This window comes from Acanthisitta chloris, unplaced genomic scaffold (genome assembly GCF_000695815.1).
Source record: "Acanthisitta chloris isolate BGI_N310 unplaced genomic scaffold, ASM69581v1 scaffold13522, whole genome shotgun sequence".
Lineage (NCBI taxonomy): Eukaryota > Metazoa > Chordata > Aves > Passeriformes > Acanthisittidae > Acanthisitta > Acanthisitta chloris.
Window position 1 is genome coordinate 5,959 of NW_008662227.1, and position 15,670 is coordinate 21,628.

Sequence of the window (15,670 nt, forward strand, 5' to 3'; positions counted from 1 at the left end):
GGGTGACAGAGGCTGGGGCTGCGGTTACAGGAATTTCCAAATGCTCCTTTCCTCACTGTTGCAAAACAGCTTGTATAATGAGTGCTTGAGAGGTATTAGCCAAAATGCTGTTTGTTTCATGTACCTTGGATGACAACCTGCTGATTGATGCTTTGCCTTTCATTTACACAGCAAGTCTTACAAGGTCAATGACACCTATTAAATGGTTGTTGTACCACTGGAGCTTACTGTGGAAAGAATCAGAGAGGTGAATACTGGCAAGACATGGTGTGGATGAAGTTTTACCTTTAGTTCTTTTGGTGCATCTTTGTAACATCAACTGCCTCTTATAAAAGAAGCTGAATATTTTTAATTAATAGACTATTACAGTAACTGTAACGACAATTCAAAAGCTTTTCTGTTCCAGATACTACACTAATTCCCAGTATACCAAAGATTCAGTCCATGATTGAAGATGCCTGGAGAGAAGGTTTTGATCCTCAAGGAGCATCTCACTTCAACAAGAGATTACATGGTTCCAAAGCATGGATAGGAGCATGTGAAATTTATTCACTGTTAACCAGTCTCAGGATAAAGTAAATACTGCTTTTTGTTGTTATTTTGAAGTGCTGATTTAAGTGCAATACCTTTAAAAGCTAGAATTCCCAACCGTCTGATGACAAAGCTGACTTAGTGGCTTTAAATGTAACAAATCTATATACAGGTCTGATTTTGTGCTACATGAAACTGTGTAACTACTTATGGAGGTACATAGGCTGAATAGCTACTTAGATCAGTGAGACTTGGTGCAGAATTATGCCACGTGCATAAAATCAAACACTGATAAAATACTTAATTTTTCTGGAAGTTTCTTCTCAAGAATAATCTGAATTTCAGCTGTTTTCAGAAAGCTGTTGATTGGATTCTCCTAATGTAGATGTATCACATACAAAAAAATCTAACAATTCTTGCAAGCTTCACAACCTCTTGTTAGACTGAACAGGGTAGAGCATTTCTTTGTAATGTAATAAATCTTCCAGTTTGGAGCAGTATATATTCCATGGTTTTATAGTTATGTGTCCCCTATTCCTGTTTTGAAAAAACACAGGGGTAAGGACCACTGGATGCCTGGAAGTGCTGTGTTTATAAAATATTCTTGGTGCAGGAGGAAGGGACCCAGAGGTGAAAAAATTGTTTCAGCAAACAACCTGCTTGAAATTTTATTCTTGTTTTCATTCTCACTGTTCTGTAGGTGCCAAATCATTGACTTTCACAAACCCAGTGGCCCTAATGGTACACACCCTCGTTTATTCGAGTGGATTTTGCATTACTATTCTACAGATAATGAAGGTGGTGCAAAGGTAGTGTGTACTTCCAAACCTCCTATCTACTTGCAACATCAAGGTCAGTATCACAAGATGCTGGTTTCTTATTATTCCTAACATCTCTTTGATTGTGCTGCAATTCAGAGCAACATTTTATAGTCCCTTATTGAAGGCATGGCTTTATTTTCCCTAATTTTTTGTTTAGTAAGAGCAACATTAGAGTTTGTATTCTTTTTGGATGGAAGAGCTGAATGTGATTGAGATCTCAACTTTTTGACATGTACTCATTACTACCTTATTAAATTTCAAGCAATGCTTTCCTTGATCTGAAAATCAGTTGTATCTACAAGGAAGTAAATAGGTTTTATGTGTTTATAAAGTACTGAAACTCTGTTTTTCTATTAGGTCATAGTCGTACAGTTGTTGGAATAGAAGAAAAGAAGAACAAAAGCTTATGTTTGCTACTCTTTGACCCGGGATGTCCTTCCCAAGAAATGCAGAAACTGCTGAAACAAAACAGTGATGGTACTAGTCTCAAACTGCTTCGGAAATTTGTGGGTAGCCTAAAGGAAAAGCAGTACCAGATAGTGGCTGTGGATGGGCTGCTCTCTTTGGAAGAGAAAGCTGTAAGTATTTCAGAAAACAGTTTCTGTCTAAGATTTAAGACAACCTACAATTTTTCTTTAGTACTCAAATGCATATGCACATATAGTTGCATGGTGGATTTTTTCATCTCTTCATTTTCCTTATTATTTCTCTCTGCTACTTTCTGCTTATTCTCTATGAATTGAGGAATCACAGGATATCAACCCCAAAAACGTTTTGCATATAAATGCATGCCACCTTGATGTAGCTGATGATTTCTGCATCTTGTATGAAGCTTGCAGATGTAAATTAGGCTTTTTAACTTTTCATCTTCTTACAACATTTTCTCCTAAATAACTTACTGTGAGCATGAAATGTACTTAAAGAAATTCATAGTCCAAATTTATGTTCAGGGGTTTTCACTGCAGTTTTGTAAGGCTATGTGGCATGTATCAGCCTCTGATAGTTGAAGGACAAGGTGCACAGAGACTGAGGCCTAACCATCCAATGTTTCCTCAGCTTGGACACTACACCTAGTGCATTCAGCTTCTGAAAGCATTTAGAATTTTGTATGTTGAAAACACAGCTCTGAACAACTTGTATGTTTGAGCTGTTGGAATTTTTATAAAACTTATTCACATGTTTGACTTTGGGCATTGTAATTTTTTTAAGACCTGAGAAGTTTTCGGCTGATTGTCAGATGTAATTTTTGTTTCTTGCGTTTTCTCTTTCCTACACTAACAAATTGATTCTGAGGACCTGTGTTCTAATTCTGTGGTGTCTTGGCAGCACTGTTCATCATGTTAAAGCTTCAGGACAGACTTCTATTTAAACTAGGAAATAACTGGTGACTGAATCACCTGCTCAACTCTATTTAACCTGTTTGTTGAAATGAGGGATTGTCTTAAGTGTTTTCTGGCCCTGAACATGTCAGTGAAACATGGCCATCCTTTCCTGTTACTGGCAAAAGCTTTAAAATTCAGGACACAATGAAAAAGAAGAGTGATGTGTGGGGTTTGGGAGGGGATGTTGGTTTTGGTTTGTTTTGATGCTTTTTTCTTCTTTTCAAAGATTTGATTTATATTTTAAAATATAAGTTGTTTAGAATGTCCTGAAAGCTCCATTTAATTAGGATGAAATATACCCCTTAATACTCACTAAGCTTACTAAACTAGTAATTTGTAAAAAGCTCTTTAAAGTGGTAGTTTTGTTAATTAAATTATTCTCTTTCTTTCTCTCCCCACCTGTGTTTAGGCTCGCTGCCGTGCTTCTCAGGTCTTAACATCAGAGAAGATACCTTAAAGGATACCTTTATTGCCTGTTTCTGGAATTTGCTGGATGCAAAACATCAAACCTCTGGACTGTGACTCTAACTCAACAATTTGTCGACTGAAATTATGTCTCCATGAATGTTTGGGAGCTCTGGAGAAGCACAACACTGGAGTAAACCTGAAGTTTGGATGTTCAGTCAAAACTCTGCCATCCTGATCTAATTGTTAACTCTGAAGTATTACAGTCCTGGTCTTACTAGAAAATGTATTAAGTTTCTTGGTTGCTTAAATTACCAAGGAACACCTAATGTCTTGTAGCAAACTGTGCACCATGGTTAATAAGCAGTGGATAAAGATACTATGGAAGCACTTTTTTGGAGCTCGTGGTCATGGTTTACTCTGTAAGTACATTCATGTTGGCTCTCTCTCTGGTCAATCCTGTATTTCTTCACAGTACAGTCTGTTCCACCAGGGGTTTGTTTACTACTGAACTTCTTTTCAGTTAGCTGGTTTCTTTAGATGTGTCACTTGTAAACATGAACATGTGCTTAGGAGGTGGATCAGTGTTGGCATCAGCTGCAAGATCTACTATAGTGCTGTCCAGAGTAGAGTTTGTGTGCTTCAGATGCTGCACAAGACAATCCTTTGGGGTATGGGAAGAAAATATCCTTTTGTACCATTAATAAATAAATATATTCTTTAAAAGTGTTTATTACATCTTCATGTTTTTTTTTATTTCTATTTTTGTGTATGTTTTATAATGTATATCCCCTAGTTCCCAAAGGCACCTCATAGGAGATTTGAACTGCCTGGTGACTAGGAGTCTGTTGTGTAGGATTGATGCCATTTAAGGGACTAGAGCTGTCTACTGAAACAAACTATCTTGGGTGTTTGAGGCACATTACTATATCTAGGATGTGTTGCTTTGGTTGAATGTAAGAGCCTTGCCCCTCCAGGAGGGCAGCTGCAGGCTGGGAGGGATGCTTGGCTGTGTTGCAGATAGGACGGGATGTCTTTGCTTAAGCCATTGCCATAGCATCCAATTACTGTAACAAAATCTTGGGTACATCCCTTTCACTCAGACTTGTATGTTGACATCTAGATCTAGGTGTAAGAACCTTACCACTACCCTGTTTCTCTCGTGTTTAATGTGCTCTGGCAATAAGAACTAGTCAGTTTTGGAAGTGAAGCACATGAACATGTAATGATTCTGCAACATATATGTTCCAGGGATTGAGTTAAGTCTCTGATATATCTCTAGCATTTTTCCCCTCCAATAGTCTTCTACCCCTTTAAAGCACTGGTGCTGCTGGGAGAGCAGATGAGGAGAGAACCTTTTGTTCCAACCTTTATTGCAGGCACAACTGCACTTCCCTGGTGAGAAAGGTAAGTTTTGGACCCTGACCCCTGCTTCCTGCTATGATGTCTACATGATCAAACTATGGTGGCTGCTTTTGATTGAATGAATCAATGCCCTAACAACCAGCCATAGCAGGATACAGCTTCTATTAAAAAAACAGAACAAAACAAACAAAACCAACTCCAAATAATTGTTTTGATTTGACCAGGAGCATGTAACTTTGGCTTTCCCATAAATTGTTTTGGAAATGTGAAATAATCTTGCAGTTCACAAAATGGTTTGTTTGTTTGCTTGTTTCTTTAACAGGTCTCAGGGGCCCAGCTCTTTCTTCTCATTTTCAATCTACCTATTTTAGCCTTCTGCCACATTCTATCTGCCTTTTCCTTTTCAAATAGATAAAAGGAGAGAAAAAACAGAAGAGATATACCAGTAATGCAATCATAATTTGCATGCAAAACCCTGGGCTTTGCAGCATGCTCAAGATTGTATTCCTACAGCATCTTGATGTGGCAGGCACCATCCTCTGAATTTTAATAGAGCTCAGGCACCAACAATTCAAAACATTCAGCATCATCAAAACAAAATTAGCTCTAGTTGTAGTGCAGTGTTGCAACTCAATATTCTCTCCCTACATGCATTACAGTGTAGGCTTTGCACTTAGGCAGATAAAAGCAGATGCTAGAAAATCTCTTTCCACTGTTAGGGTGTTCAGACACTGGAATAGTTTGTCCAGGGAGGTGGTGGAGTCACGATCCCTGGAAGTGTTTAACAGGTGTCTGGACCTGGAAGATAAGGATTTAGGAGTTACAGCAGAGTGACAGGTTAATGGTTGGACCTAATGATCTTAGAGGTCTCTTCCAGCCTTGACTGTATGCTAAGCAAGATACTGGAAAGGTTGTCAGCACCATGACTTTGAATTACTAAAATTCTGTCAAAGTTTATCAATGGGATTTTATTCAATTAATAAGAATTAGACTTCAGTCTAATCCAAAGTGCATAAACAAATTTAAACATCCCACCTAAACTTCTTCCACCAAAAAACACCTATCTCAGTCCACTTCAGCAAACTAAGACACACACATTTAGTCAGTCAAATTCCCCTTTATTTCACAGCTGTTAATTGCTAACAAAGCTAAACAAATCTGCAGTTCAGTCTGAGTCACTGAAACTTGTTCCAAAGACCTGGAGGAACAGACTTGACACATTTTTTTTTGCCACTTCAACCCTTATTATTTCCTCTGCTTTGAAATATACCAGTGAAAACACATATTCACATTTTAGCTTGTTTTACATCGTTTTAACAATTTTTAAGCTATACATCCTCAGCATGAAAACCAATAAATATGTTAGTCAGAAAACAGACTAGAAAATTTCATTAATCCAGAAATATCATTCATGAGAAACTCTCTTTCATACGTAGATGATTCTTGTCAGTGACACACTTAGCAAACTTTCTGATTACCACATTTTCACAAACTACACAGCATTCTTGGATTCAGTCCCAACTGAAAGAGAAGTAATTCACTTCTTTTATGAAAAAATGCCAGTTTTAAACATACATAGCTGAAAATGGAAAGCAGCCTTAGGAATTAAATAGTTGGGTTTTTTTAATGCAGCTGAATTGAGACATACCAGAAGCAAATTTAAGTTCAGTGCTGAAAACCATTTTAAAGCATCCTAGCAATTACACAGGAAGCTGGATGTAGTGACTATGAAGCTTTCAATCCAACCATATCTTTGGAAAAGTCAGATTTAATATCACATTAGCTCACAATTTTTAATGTATTTGGTAACTCTGCTGGAACACAGATCCTGCTTATTGCTTTGAAACATACAACATTATCATTGAAACCTAGATGCTTATCTAGAGTTCTTAGTAGCCAAAATTAAAAAGATCAAAGAGAGGACAGTAGGAACAAAGGCACATGGTTAATTTATAAAAGTATTTACAGGGTCCTTGCACATTTATTTCTATCTACTAGAAATTCATTCATCTTGAATACAAAAGAAAAAAAGACTACAGAAACACGTTAAAGGAGATCATCCTAAACAGATGCTCTCGAGCGATATGAGCAGAGAAACTTATACACCATTAAATTATGTCTGGAATTAAATTTCTCCTTTTGAATATGGAATTTTCAAATATTAAAATTCATAAATTCATTATTCCTCTAGGCAATGTGATACTTTAGTGCAACCCTCTTCAAAGCCTGAAGCTGGCACAGTTAAGGCAGTCTACTAACAGTATTTAAAATTCAGCACACAGTGTTTAACCATGGAGGTGCCTGGTGGGTCTCGATGTGGAGAGTTCTTTTGAAACCTTCATCCATACCATCATCTTTCTAACGATGCAGCTTCAAACACAGCATGTTTAAACACTACAGTTCTCCCAGCGCTGGGGGGTTCTTTGGAGGTGCTAAGGGAGGAGTCTAACATCTGTTAGCTCCAGAAGCAACTCTGCAGGATGGGTAATATCCAGAGTTACACACAGTTACTGGCTACGTGTGTAGCTTTACTGCATGCAGTGTGAACCTTAACGGGCTGCCAACAAGATGCTTCTACAACTACTCCCATTACATTCAGACCTCTAAGCACACTATAAATCCTGGTCCTGTAATCTGCACTCCACAGATACTCTTTTGACACAGTCTCTCGCCAAAACCAAACTAATTTTCCTAGAGTAGGTTTTGTTTTTCTCATGGAAATTCATTGATGCACACATTCAAAAAGAACTCCAAACCCTGTCTGAACAAGTCAACCAAACCTTAAGAGGACTTCACATTCTGATTTTTCTCCCTAGCCATTTTGAAAATATTATTTGTGACTATGGCAAACAAATTTACTCTAATTGTATGGAAATGGTTTCCATTAAACTTTTAATAAGTCTATGCAACAAAGGTGATTAGAGCTGTCTGTCTCCAGCTGATAGGTTGGGGCACCAGGACATGTTAGAAAATTCCACAGGAGGAAAAAAAAAAATAACTGCATAGTATGTGATCCCTTTTATTCACCAAAGCTGCCCATGTATAGCCCAGGTGGAAGACAGCAGAACAGCTGCTCAGCCTTCAGATGCAGGTGTGTTTAGTGCTTGCTGTAACATCTTTCCATCTTCCTCGTTGCCACATCTCTTCAAAGGATAATTACAGAAGTGAGAAGGGAAAAGATTAAGAGAAAATACAAGAGTATTTTCAGACAGATCAATATTTCTCCAATTTTTCATCTGAAATATTACAGTAAATTTATTTATGATGAAAGTCATCAGAAGACCATTCTCCTGGATTTAAAATATTTTGGTATTTTTCTTTGGAAGAAAAAAATTTTACAAAAAGTATAAAGAAAAATCAATGCACATCACTGAAACCACAGATGCTGTGGCTTTCCTGCCTGCCCCTCTGTCCTTACATATGTCCATACTGATGACAGTTCAAGTAAGTCTAATCACTATCTGAATTAACAGGGTTGTAGTCAGGGTCATCCTCTTCATCTTCCAACTCTAAATCATCCATTTCTTGGAATAAAGATTCATCAACCTCCACACTGTTTCCAGCTGTAAAGAACAGAAAAATAATTTATTTTCATGCAAGTAGGAAAACAGTAACTGAACAACAAAATGCACAAGACCTTTTTATTAGTTCTTCAATGTAGGTAGCTGCTAACTTACTTGGCTTTTATTTATGAAAGACATATGGAACAGAAAATGCCATGTTATCTTTAGCTGGCTAAAGTGAAGCTTTGTTTCTTCATATCAAAACCCAGTCAAGAGAAATGTCACACAGGACCTCAGAAATCACTAGGTGAATGAAATTAACAATTACAGTTGCCAGAAGCAGAGATCCCTTCTCCCCAGCACTGTCAAAGCAAGAGCTCAGGGCCTCACAGCTGGAATAGTTACAACTATCATAGTCACAAACACACAAGGCTGATAAAAAATTCCTTACACACCATATATGTGCCTACATACATACATTTGCTTTCAGATTTAAATTTTACAAGCAAGATGAAGCTTTGCATGCTCTCACATGTTCTGAAAGAGATGCTGCCGACTTAAGGATAAAACTTGAGGGCTCCTGCTATATTATTTCTATGTACCAAGAGTGACATCTTCTGGCCACTGAACTAGGTTCTAATCTTGCACTGGACTTGAAAGCATCTTTATAACCATTTCCATGTACAGCTAACACTCTTATCCTCTGAAAATTAGCATTGTTACACGCTATTGAAATACTAAAATACAGTTAGAAACCTGATGCATTTATAACAGAATGCAAACAGCAATAAGAATAGAAGTTTGTAATCAGCAACAGCAGCAGGATTAAACATTGCTACACTAATCCCAAATCATTTGGGCACAGAGCCCAAGTTCCTCCCTTCACGCTGCCACATGTGCCATCAACAAACCTCTTCACTTTAGGCATTTTGAAGGAAGACAAAGTTAAATTATGCCCTCTAAAAGAAACTAAACTCCCTCATTGCTGCCATTTCTGGTTTATACTCACTGACATTCATAAATGTTTTTAAACTGTCACTTGCAGAGAAGATTCTTCAGTCTCTTCTGCCTGTGTTTTGCAATACCAGTAGATAATGCCGCTACACTGAAGTATTCTCTTAACTCAAAAATCAAGTATTTTAAACTAGGATACTAAAAGGCAATACAGCAAATTAAATAGGTATGTGACTGGGAGTATATTCATTTGCTTTATCTCTAACAGATATTTCAAGTTTAACATTTTTTGGCACAGGCTTACAAAATTTTCAGATGGCATCAGGTCAATATTTTTGATAACAGGAAAATCTGCACAAATCATGGAAAATAATTGGGTTGCAAACAGCATTTAATTAGACCTGCAAGATGTTTACTACTGGTGTTGAGATTCAGGGACAAAGAGACAGAACTTCAAGGCCTGTGCTTGAAATCAGGGGTAAGAAGGCTATTAGAAAAAAAAGAAAAAGCAGGATTTGGTTGGGAATTTTTGTTTTGGCTTTGCTTTACTTTTTTTTTTTTTGTTTTGCTTCCAGTCCAATCACTTCAATAGAAGCAACAGAAATATGATCAACTCAAGCTCAAAGATGCAAACAAATATGCTTTAGCATCTTGAGAAGGTTTTCTTTGTTTCGGAAAGAAGCTAAGATCACTTCTGCTCACTTTGTAAAACAGTACTTCTCAGAAAGTTCTTCCACTGTAAAAGTGACACTGAGATAAGATGTTGTCAGAATTCAGCTGTGTAAACAAAGGGAAATTTACCTTCCTCCAAGAATTGGATGTCAGAGGTGTCAAGATTGTGATCCATTTCAAACAGCTGTTTACCTAGAAATAAAATATATAAGTAAGTAGAATTCTGAAACAACTATCAAAAATATTCAGTTAATAAATTAACCAATTCTAGCAGTCTCTTTTTCTTTAAGCTGCTCATTTCTACAAGTTCTCCATTCTGGTTTCTCAACTCTTCATCTAGGATTCATCCACACCAACAGGCTTCCTCTTACACATCACTGTCTCTTATAGTCATTTCAATGTTACTAAGACTTTAATACCGGGTGGTGTGAGAATTTGAACCGTACTGCCCCCCAGCCTGTGTTCAGTCCTTATTGCTTTAGTCTCATTTTGCATTCCACAAGAAATCCTCTGCAGGAACTGGAAAGGAAATTAGCTGACTCCTCTATCTTTTTCCATACATCCTCCCATTCAAAAAGCAACTTGGATCTACACACAAATCACCAGCTCCTACACACAGACATCTGTGAAGAAAACATCACAAAAGGCAAAGTGAAGCCTTTCTGATTGGGAGGGACAGGAAGAGAAGCTCAGGACTCTTTCCACATAAATCACCCATCTTCCATCTACATTTGCATTGCTTATGCAAGCTTCCACAAACAAGGCTGCATGGCGTCCCTGGTAAAACATTTAAGATACCTTTTAGATCTTACTGGGGTTACACTAATGGCATCCAAAAATAAGCCTGGCTTTGGTTTTGTAAAGGGGAGCTTCTATAAACTAGATTTGCATAGAGAAACACACAACATACTAACAATACTTTTAAAAACAGAAAACCTAGAAGCAGCCTGATTTCTGTCATCTTATCTCTGCAGATTTCCAAATGCATTTCCTTCAGAGAGCGATCAAACATGTCTCCTGTCATCTACAGATTTTTATGGAACTTACTACCATTAAAATTTCCATCTCTGTCAAATTTCATCAAAGCTAGCCAGAAGTGAGGAGAAAACAAAATGGTCATACCATTACCACATCGGTCATGTTTTATTGGGTAATCAGGTTAAAGAGCAGATCTAATACCATAGGAGAACCAGCTCAAAGCTAAGCCATGCAGACTGGGAGGAGGATGCTCAAGATCTAATTCTTACTTACAGGTTCTCACAAGAAAAGTCATATCCTACACAATTTGCTCCCTGGATACAGAGTAAACAAACTGTGATCTGCAAAACACAGTGCCTGAAACCACTGCTATGACAAGCTCTTCCCCAAAATATCAGAGCCATTCTCACCAGTCATCCTAAGCTTGCAGCAGCCAACCTCTGCTGCTTCAGTCCAGCAACAGCATCCCAAACTCCTACATGTGCTTGAATAACGTGAAGTCACTGTATGATCCAGTGTGGTAAAGACCAAGCAATACATTGTTGATGCAGATTCTTCCTGTTGCTTAACAAACCCCAACTACTTAGGCCAGAATAATACTTGACAGTAGCAGCTCCAAGTGGTACACTAGCTTAAACACACAGTTTGGGAATCTTAATGACTTCATCAGAAATCCTGAGTCAATTAGCTTTCTATTTAGCTCAAAATCAGCACTCAGAAAGACTTCATGTAACATGGAGGGCAATAATCAAATATTGCATTATCTTTCAGTGCAAAATTTACTTTTAGACTTGCCATTATAGTCTGGTAACACTGTAGAAACTTCACAAACAGTATTAAAACATACCACTTAATTTGTTTTTGCCTGCTTGTTCTTCTTCTTTCATCTTTTTCCTTTTTATTTCTAGGAGTTCTGCATCAAACTTGGCTTTCCAATTTAGGAAATTCTCAATGGTAACAGGAGTGCCATGAAAACGTTGCTGAAAGAACAGAAAACAAGGCTGCAAACACAACTTGCAAAGATACGAGTGAAAATGAGCATTCTCTTAACTATTTAAATTACAACATTCCAGAAGCACTGCTTGCTGTGAGATATTCTGAGAAACCATTCTACAGTGGTTGGTAGAAAGGACACCTAGAAGGAAGACAAACCACTCTTGAAGACTGGTCCCACTGCTTCCATCCTATCCACTCAGCTTACCAAGGAAAAGAGACTTCCTCAGACCATGCAGCCTGTGTGCAGCATGACATATCCTAGTCTTTTTTGCTCCCCATCCCCTCTTGCCTCTTCAAGCAAAAAAATGTCCACAGCAACTTTGATTTCATTTGGGAAAAAGCCCTGTCCCTGCCTTAGGAAGTAAGGCTAGGAAGGATTATGAACATGCAGGAAGTCTCTAAAGAGAATGCTTTAGAAAACAGTTAAAAAAGTCACCTAAGTACACTCAGCAATCTTCTAGTCCTTAAGTTTCAATTATATTATCTTTGGGATAGCTGTTCCTCTCCCACTATAACCAAGAACTGCTCCTGCATCAAACCTCTGCATGTTAAAAAAGTGGGAAGTTTTTTTAGTTGAAAACATTATTTTACATACTTTCTCTTCTTCTTCTGCTTCTTTTTCTTTCTGTTTTTTCTCCTCTTCTCTTCGTGTTTTTATTTGATCCACTATTTCATTTAATTTCTCCTGTACTGCTGAGACTAGAGTGAAGATCATTACCATTCCTAAATTTTCTTCTGCCTACAACACAAACAAGGCAAATTCAAACCTTCAGCAGCTGAATGCATAAGGATGCTTAGGAACAGGATGCAGATAACACAGGCAACACATTCTGCACCAGCCTCAAAAACTCACTCTAAAACTCACATCAGTTAGCCACTTAATCCAGCGAGTTATCCCCAGATGAGTGTGCAGCAAAACACAAAGATGAACACCTGTGCTCAGGTTATCCACAGACTATAGACACCTGGAAGGCTTTTGCACGAATGAAACAAACCTACAATAGAAATTCAACTCCAAATTTTGAATATCATAAATCATAAGAGACAAGAGTCACTCAGAACTTCTTCTCTCCTGAAATGGCTTATTCCTTAATCACATTACAGGCTCCTTTGAAGTGAGACGGTTTCCCAGGAAAATAAAAAAAACCCACAATTTGATGGAAGGTTATATGAAGTAAACCAAGATAAAAGCATGCCTATTGAACATATTATGGAAATTTTAAGGCATGCAGGACTTGTCAGGAATTCCTGAAACCAAAGAATAATTTCCTTCTCATTCCTGCACAATGCACTCTTACCAATTCCAAAGGTTGAAGAGATCTACCCCCCAAACAGTTATGCTATGAAGAAGAATCAAGAATGTGGCATATTTTTATTATTTCCAAAGAAAACTGAAGTGGTTTAGTCCCACAAATACTACAGATACAGTTAAACAAATTTACCTCAATCTAGAACTTCCCAGGAGGGGAAGCCCTCGTGCACTTCCATTTCATTAGTGCACTTATTGCATACACTGAATTAGCCCTGTCTTTTACCTCACTACTATAGTTTACCTCAATAACATCATTTTCTAAACTCAAACCTCAAAGTCAGTCCCTACAGTATGGAACAGGTTTCAGATCAGTAGCACACACACCTCAGAAAACAACTCAGTCAAGCAAGAAATTCTGGCTAAAGAGTGAAAGGACATCAGGTTGAATTGCAATATTCCCTTTTCCTTACCTGCTGCTCTAGCAGCTTCATTATGTCCGTGACATCATTATCGTCAAGATTCTCCTGTGAGACAACTTCATAAAGTGGAGTTTCGTCAGGGTACTTTTCTCTATAGGTAAATTTAAGGGTTGTTTGGACAGCTGCAAGATGAAAACCACATATTCTTATAGTGATAACTCTATACAAAATTTAATTGTATATTTTCCTATTGCATCAACAGCGTAAAGACTTAAAAAATCTCCCAGTTCTGGCAGCCCAGGAGTCTCTTCAACACAGACAGCTGCTCCAAGCTGGACTTGTTCCTTTAAAACTCAGCAAGACAGCATCAGTTTATTCCTTCTGTTACAGTAACTCAGAACAGCAGCTTTCACACTTGCTTGGAGCAAGGATTGCTTACAGCAAGCCCATGCAATTGCTGACACCCAACAAATACACAGGAACTTGGGACCCCCGGCCCTCTGGTCTGGAACTGTTCCTCAAGGGCTGCATGTTCCCAGCACGCAGACTCAACTCTCCCACGTGGCTGGCATACACACAGCTAGTAGAAAATAATTCCCTCACGATGTGGCTGTAAGCTGCTACAAGGATGATGACAACTCACACTTTTTGAGGCTACACTACAAAGCCTTTGAGATTCAGCAGAAGGCAGTCCTAGTGAGAGAGCACAACATTCCTGCAAACTAAACATGGATCACCAAAATCCTTGAACTACATTTTCTGAGGAATGCTTGCTGGATCAGGCCTCTAAGAGGACTTAAGCAGAGGTATACATAGTTGTTGGTGATAGAATTAGGCTTACACAGAAATTCCTCCTATATATAAGACACCACCAACTTACTTTCATCATTTTCTCCAGCTTCAGATGTCACAGTGATTGTGAAAGTCGTTGGCTTTTCTGACAACACTGTTCAAAGGGAAAAAACAACAGTCAGAGAGAAATTCCTTAAATCAGACAACTACATCTTCACATCACTAGAAATTCTCAAGGACTAATGAAGAAAGGAAGCTCTTGATGCAGTAAGGGCCTTTTTACCTTATTAATAAATGCTTTTCAATTAACAGCTGTTTTCCATATGATGTGATGTCTGAAGTGCTCTTTGAATGAGTGCATAATACATCGATAATACCCAAGAGTTCATCTTTTGGAAAGTTTTCTGGAAGTTTCACTTTTCAGAAAGTGCAAATCTACCTACCATCAAACGACTTCTGTTCGTGCACTCAACATGTGCAGAAAGCTCCCAATGCTAATTTGCTTTACTGCACTAGACATGTGGTGATGAGCATCCAGTGCACTCTTGACCCTGGACTATTTTTACAGCATGTCTGCACCTATATTTAGGGCAGTTCAATGCAAGAAATGCTTCTGAAAACAAAGAAGAGGACTACATAGGGCTTTCCTTCAAGAATGTAGTGCCCAAGAAATGTAACAGAATGTAACTGTGTGTATTAGGCAGGTAGGAGACAGACAAGAGGCTGCTCCTATGGAGACACACAAAATACAAGTGCTATGATCTGTGTTTCACAGACAAAAAGCCTCATTGCACAGTCATGGGCTGCAGACCATGTATTCATATCAGGACTCTTCTGTATCACTCCTATAAGCTGCGCCCCAAAATTAGTGCACATGCTCTCACAACATGAATCTATTTTTGCCTAATTGCTAATATACTACTACTATCTTTATTCCCTTGTCTTCTCTTGGGCATAAAAGCATCACATGGACAATAACTGAGTAGAGGCTATATGAAAGTATATCACTTCCATATCAGTATCAGTGATTCAACATCCACAGCCAGCAGAGATCAATTTGTGTATCTTTAACTGATCTTTAACATAAAAGTGAACAACTGAAGAGACTTTCAGATTGAAGCAATGGGAAAATGTACCAGGCAAATGTCTATGTGATGAAGTTACTGCCAAGTAAGACTGTAGGACTCTGGGCAGAGTACACACTGTGCAGGAAAGAAACAGAAAATGCCCTGGTTTTCCCACCGTTAAAATTCTTCGTATACTGAGGGCTATGAATTATGCTGGGCTAAGTAGCATGGCAGATACTCTTAATTGTTTGATGGTAACTTTAAAGTCCTGAGAAACTGATGAACCAACACATCCATCATAGGAAAGTTTCAGCAATAGAACAGGGAATTAGAGCTCGCCTTTGTTCCACCACAGACCCGCAAGGGAATGAGGCAGATACCGGCAACACATTTACAGAGGACACAGCACCTCTAAGCACCCCGACCCGTCCCGCGCTCCACGGGCGCGACAAGCTGTCACGCCAAAGGAAACCCCTCGGGCACACCGGCCAGTGCCGCAGCTCCCAGGCAGGGCCGCACCTTTCGCGAGGTTC

General features: G+C 38.4%; 2 protein-coding genes across 2 annotated transcripts in view; one reads left to right on the forward strand and one right to left on the reverse strand.

The window, feature by feature from the left end:
- The window catches only part of ZUFSP (zinc finger with UFM1-specific peptidase domain), a gene marked incomplete at its 5' end in the record, with an annotated part of 6,389 nt that extends 3,198 nt beyond the window's left edge, over nt 1-3,191 (forward strand). Inside the window, 5 exon segments of the mRNA XM_009070526.1 lie at nt 1-92; nt 407-575; nt 1,232-1,383; nt 1,710-1,930; nt 3,144-3,191. The exon segment at nt 1-92 is cut by the window's left edge and continues 13 nt beyond it. Coding sequence (XP_009068774.1) covers nt 1-92; nt 407-575; nt 1,232-1,383; nt 1,710-1,930; nt 3,144-3,191 — 682 coding nt within the window.
- Nucleotides 3,192-7,732: 4,541 nt separating this feature from the next.
- Nucleotides 7,733-14,224, reverse strand: RWDD1 (RWD domain containing 1; the record flags this gene model as incomplete). Its single annotated transcript, XM_009070527.1, has 6 exons — nt 7,733-8,067; nt 9,763-9,825; nt 11,459-11,591; nt 12,203-12,346; nt 13,330-13,460; nt 14,159-14,224. Coding segments are annotated over 6 exons (650 nt in total), but the record flags the coding sequence as incomplete, so codon positions are not given.
- Nucleotides 14,225-15,670: the final 1,446 nt, after the last annotated feature.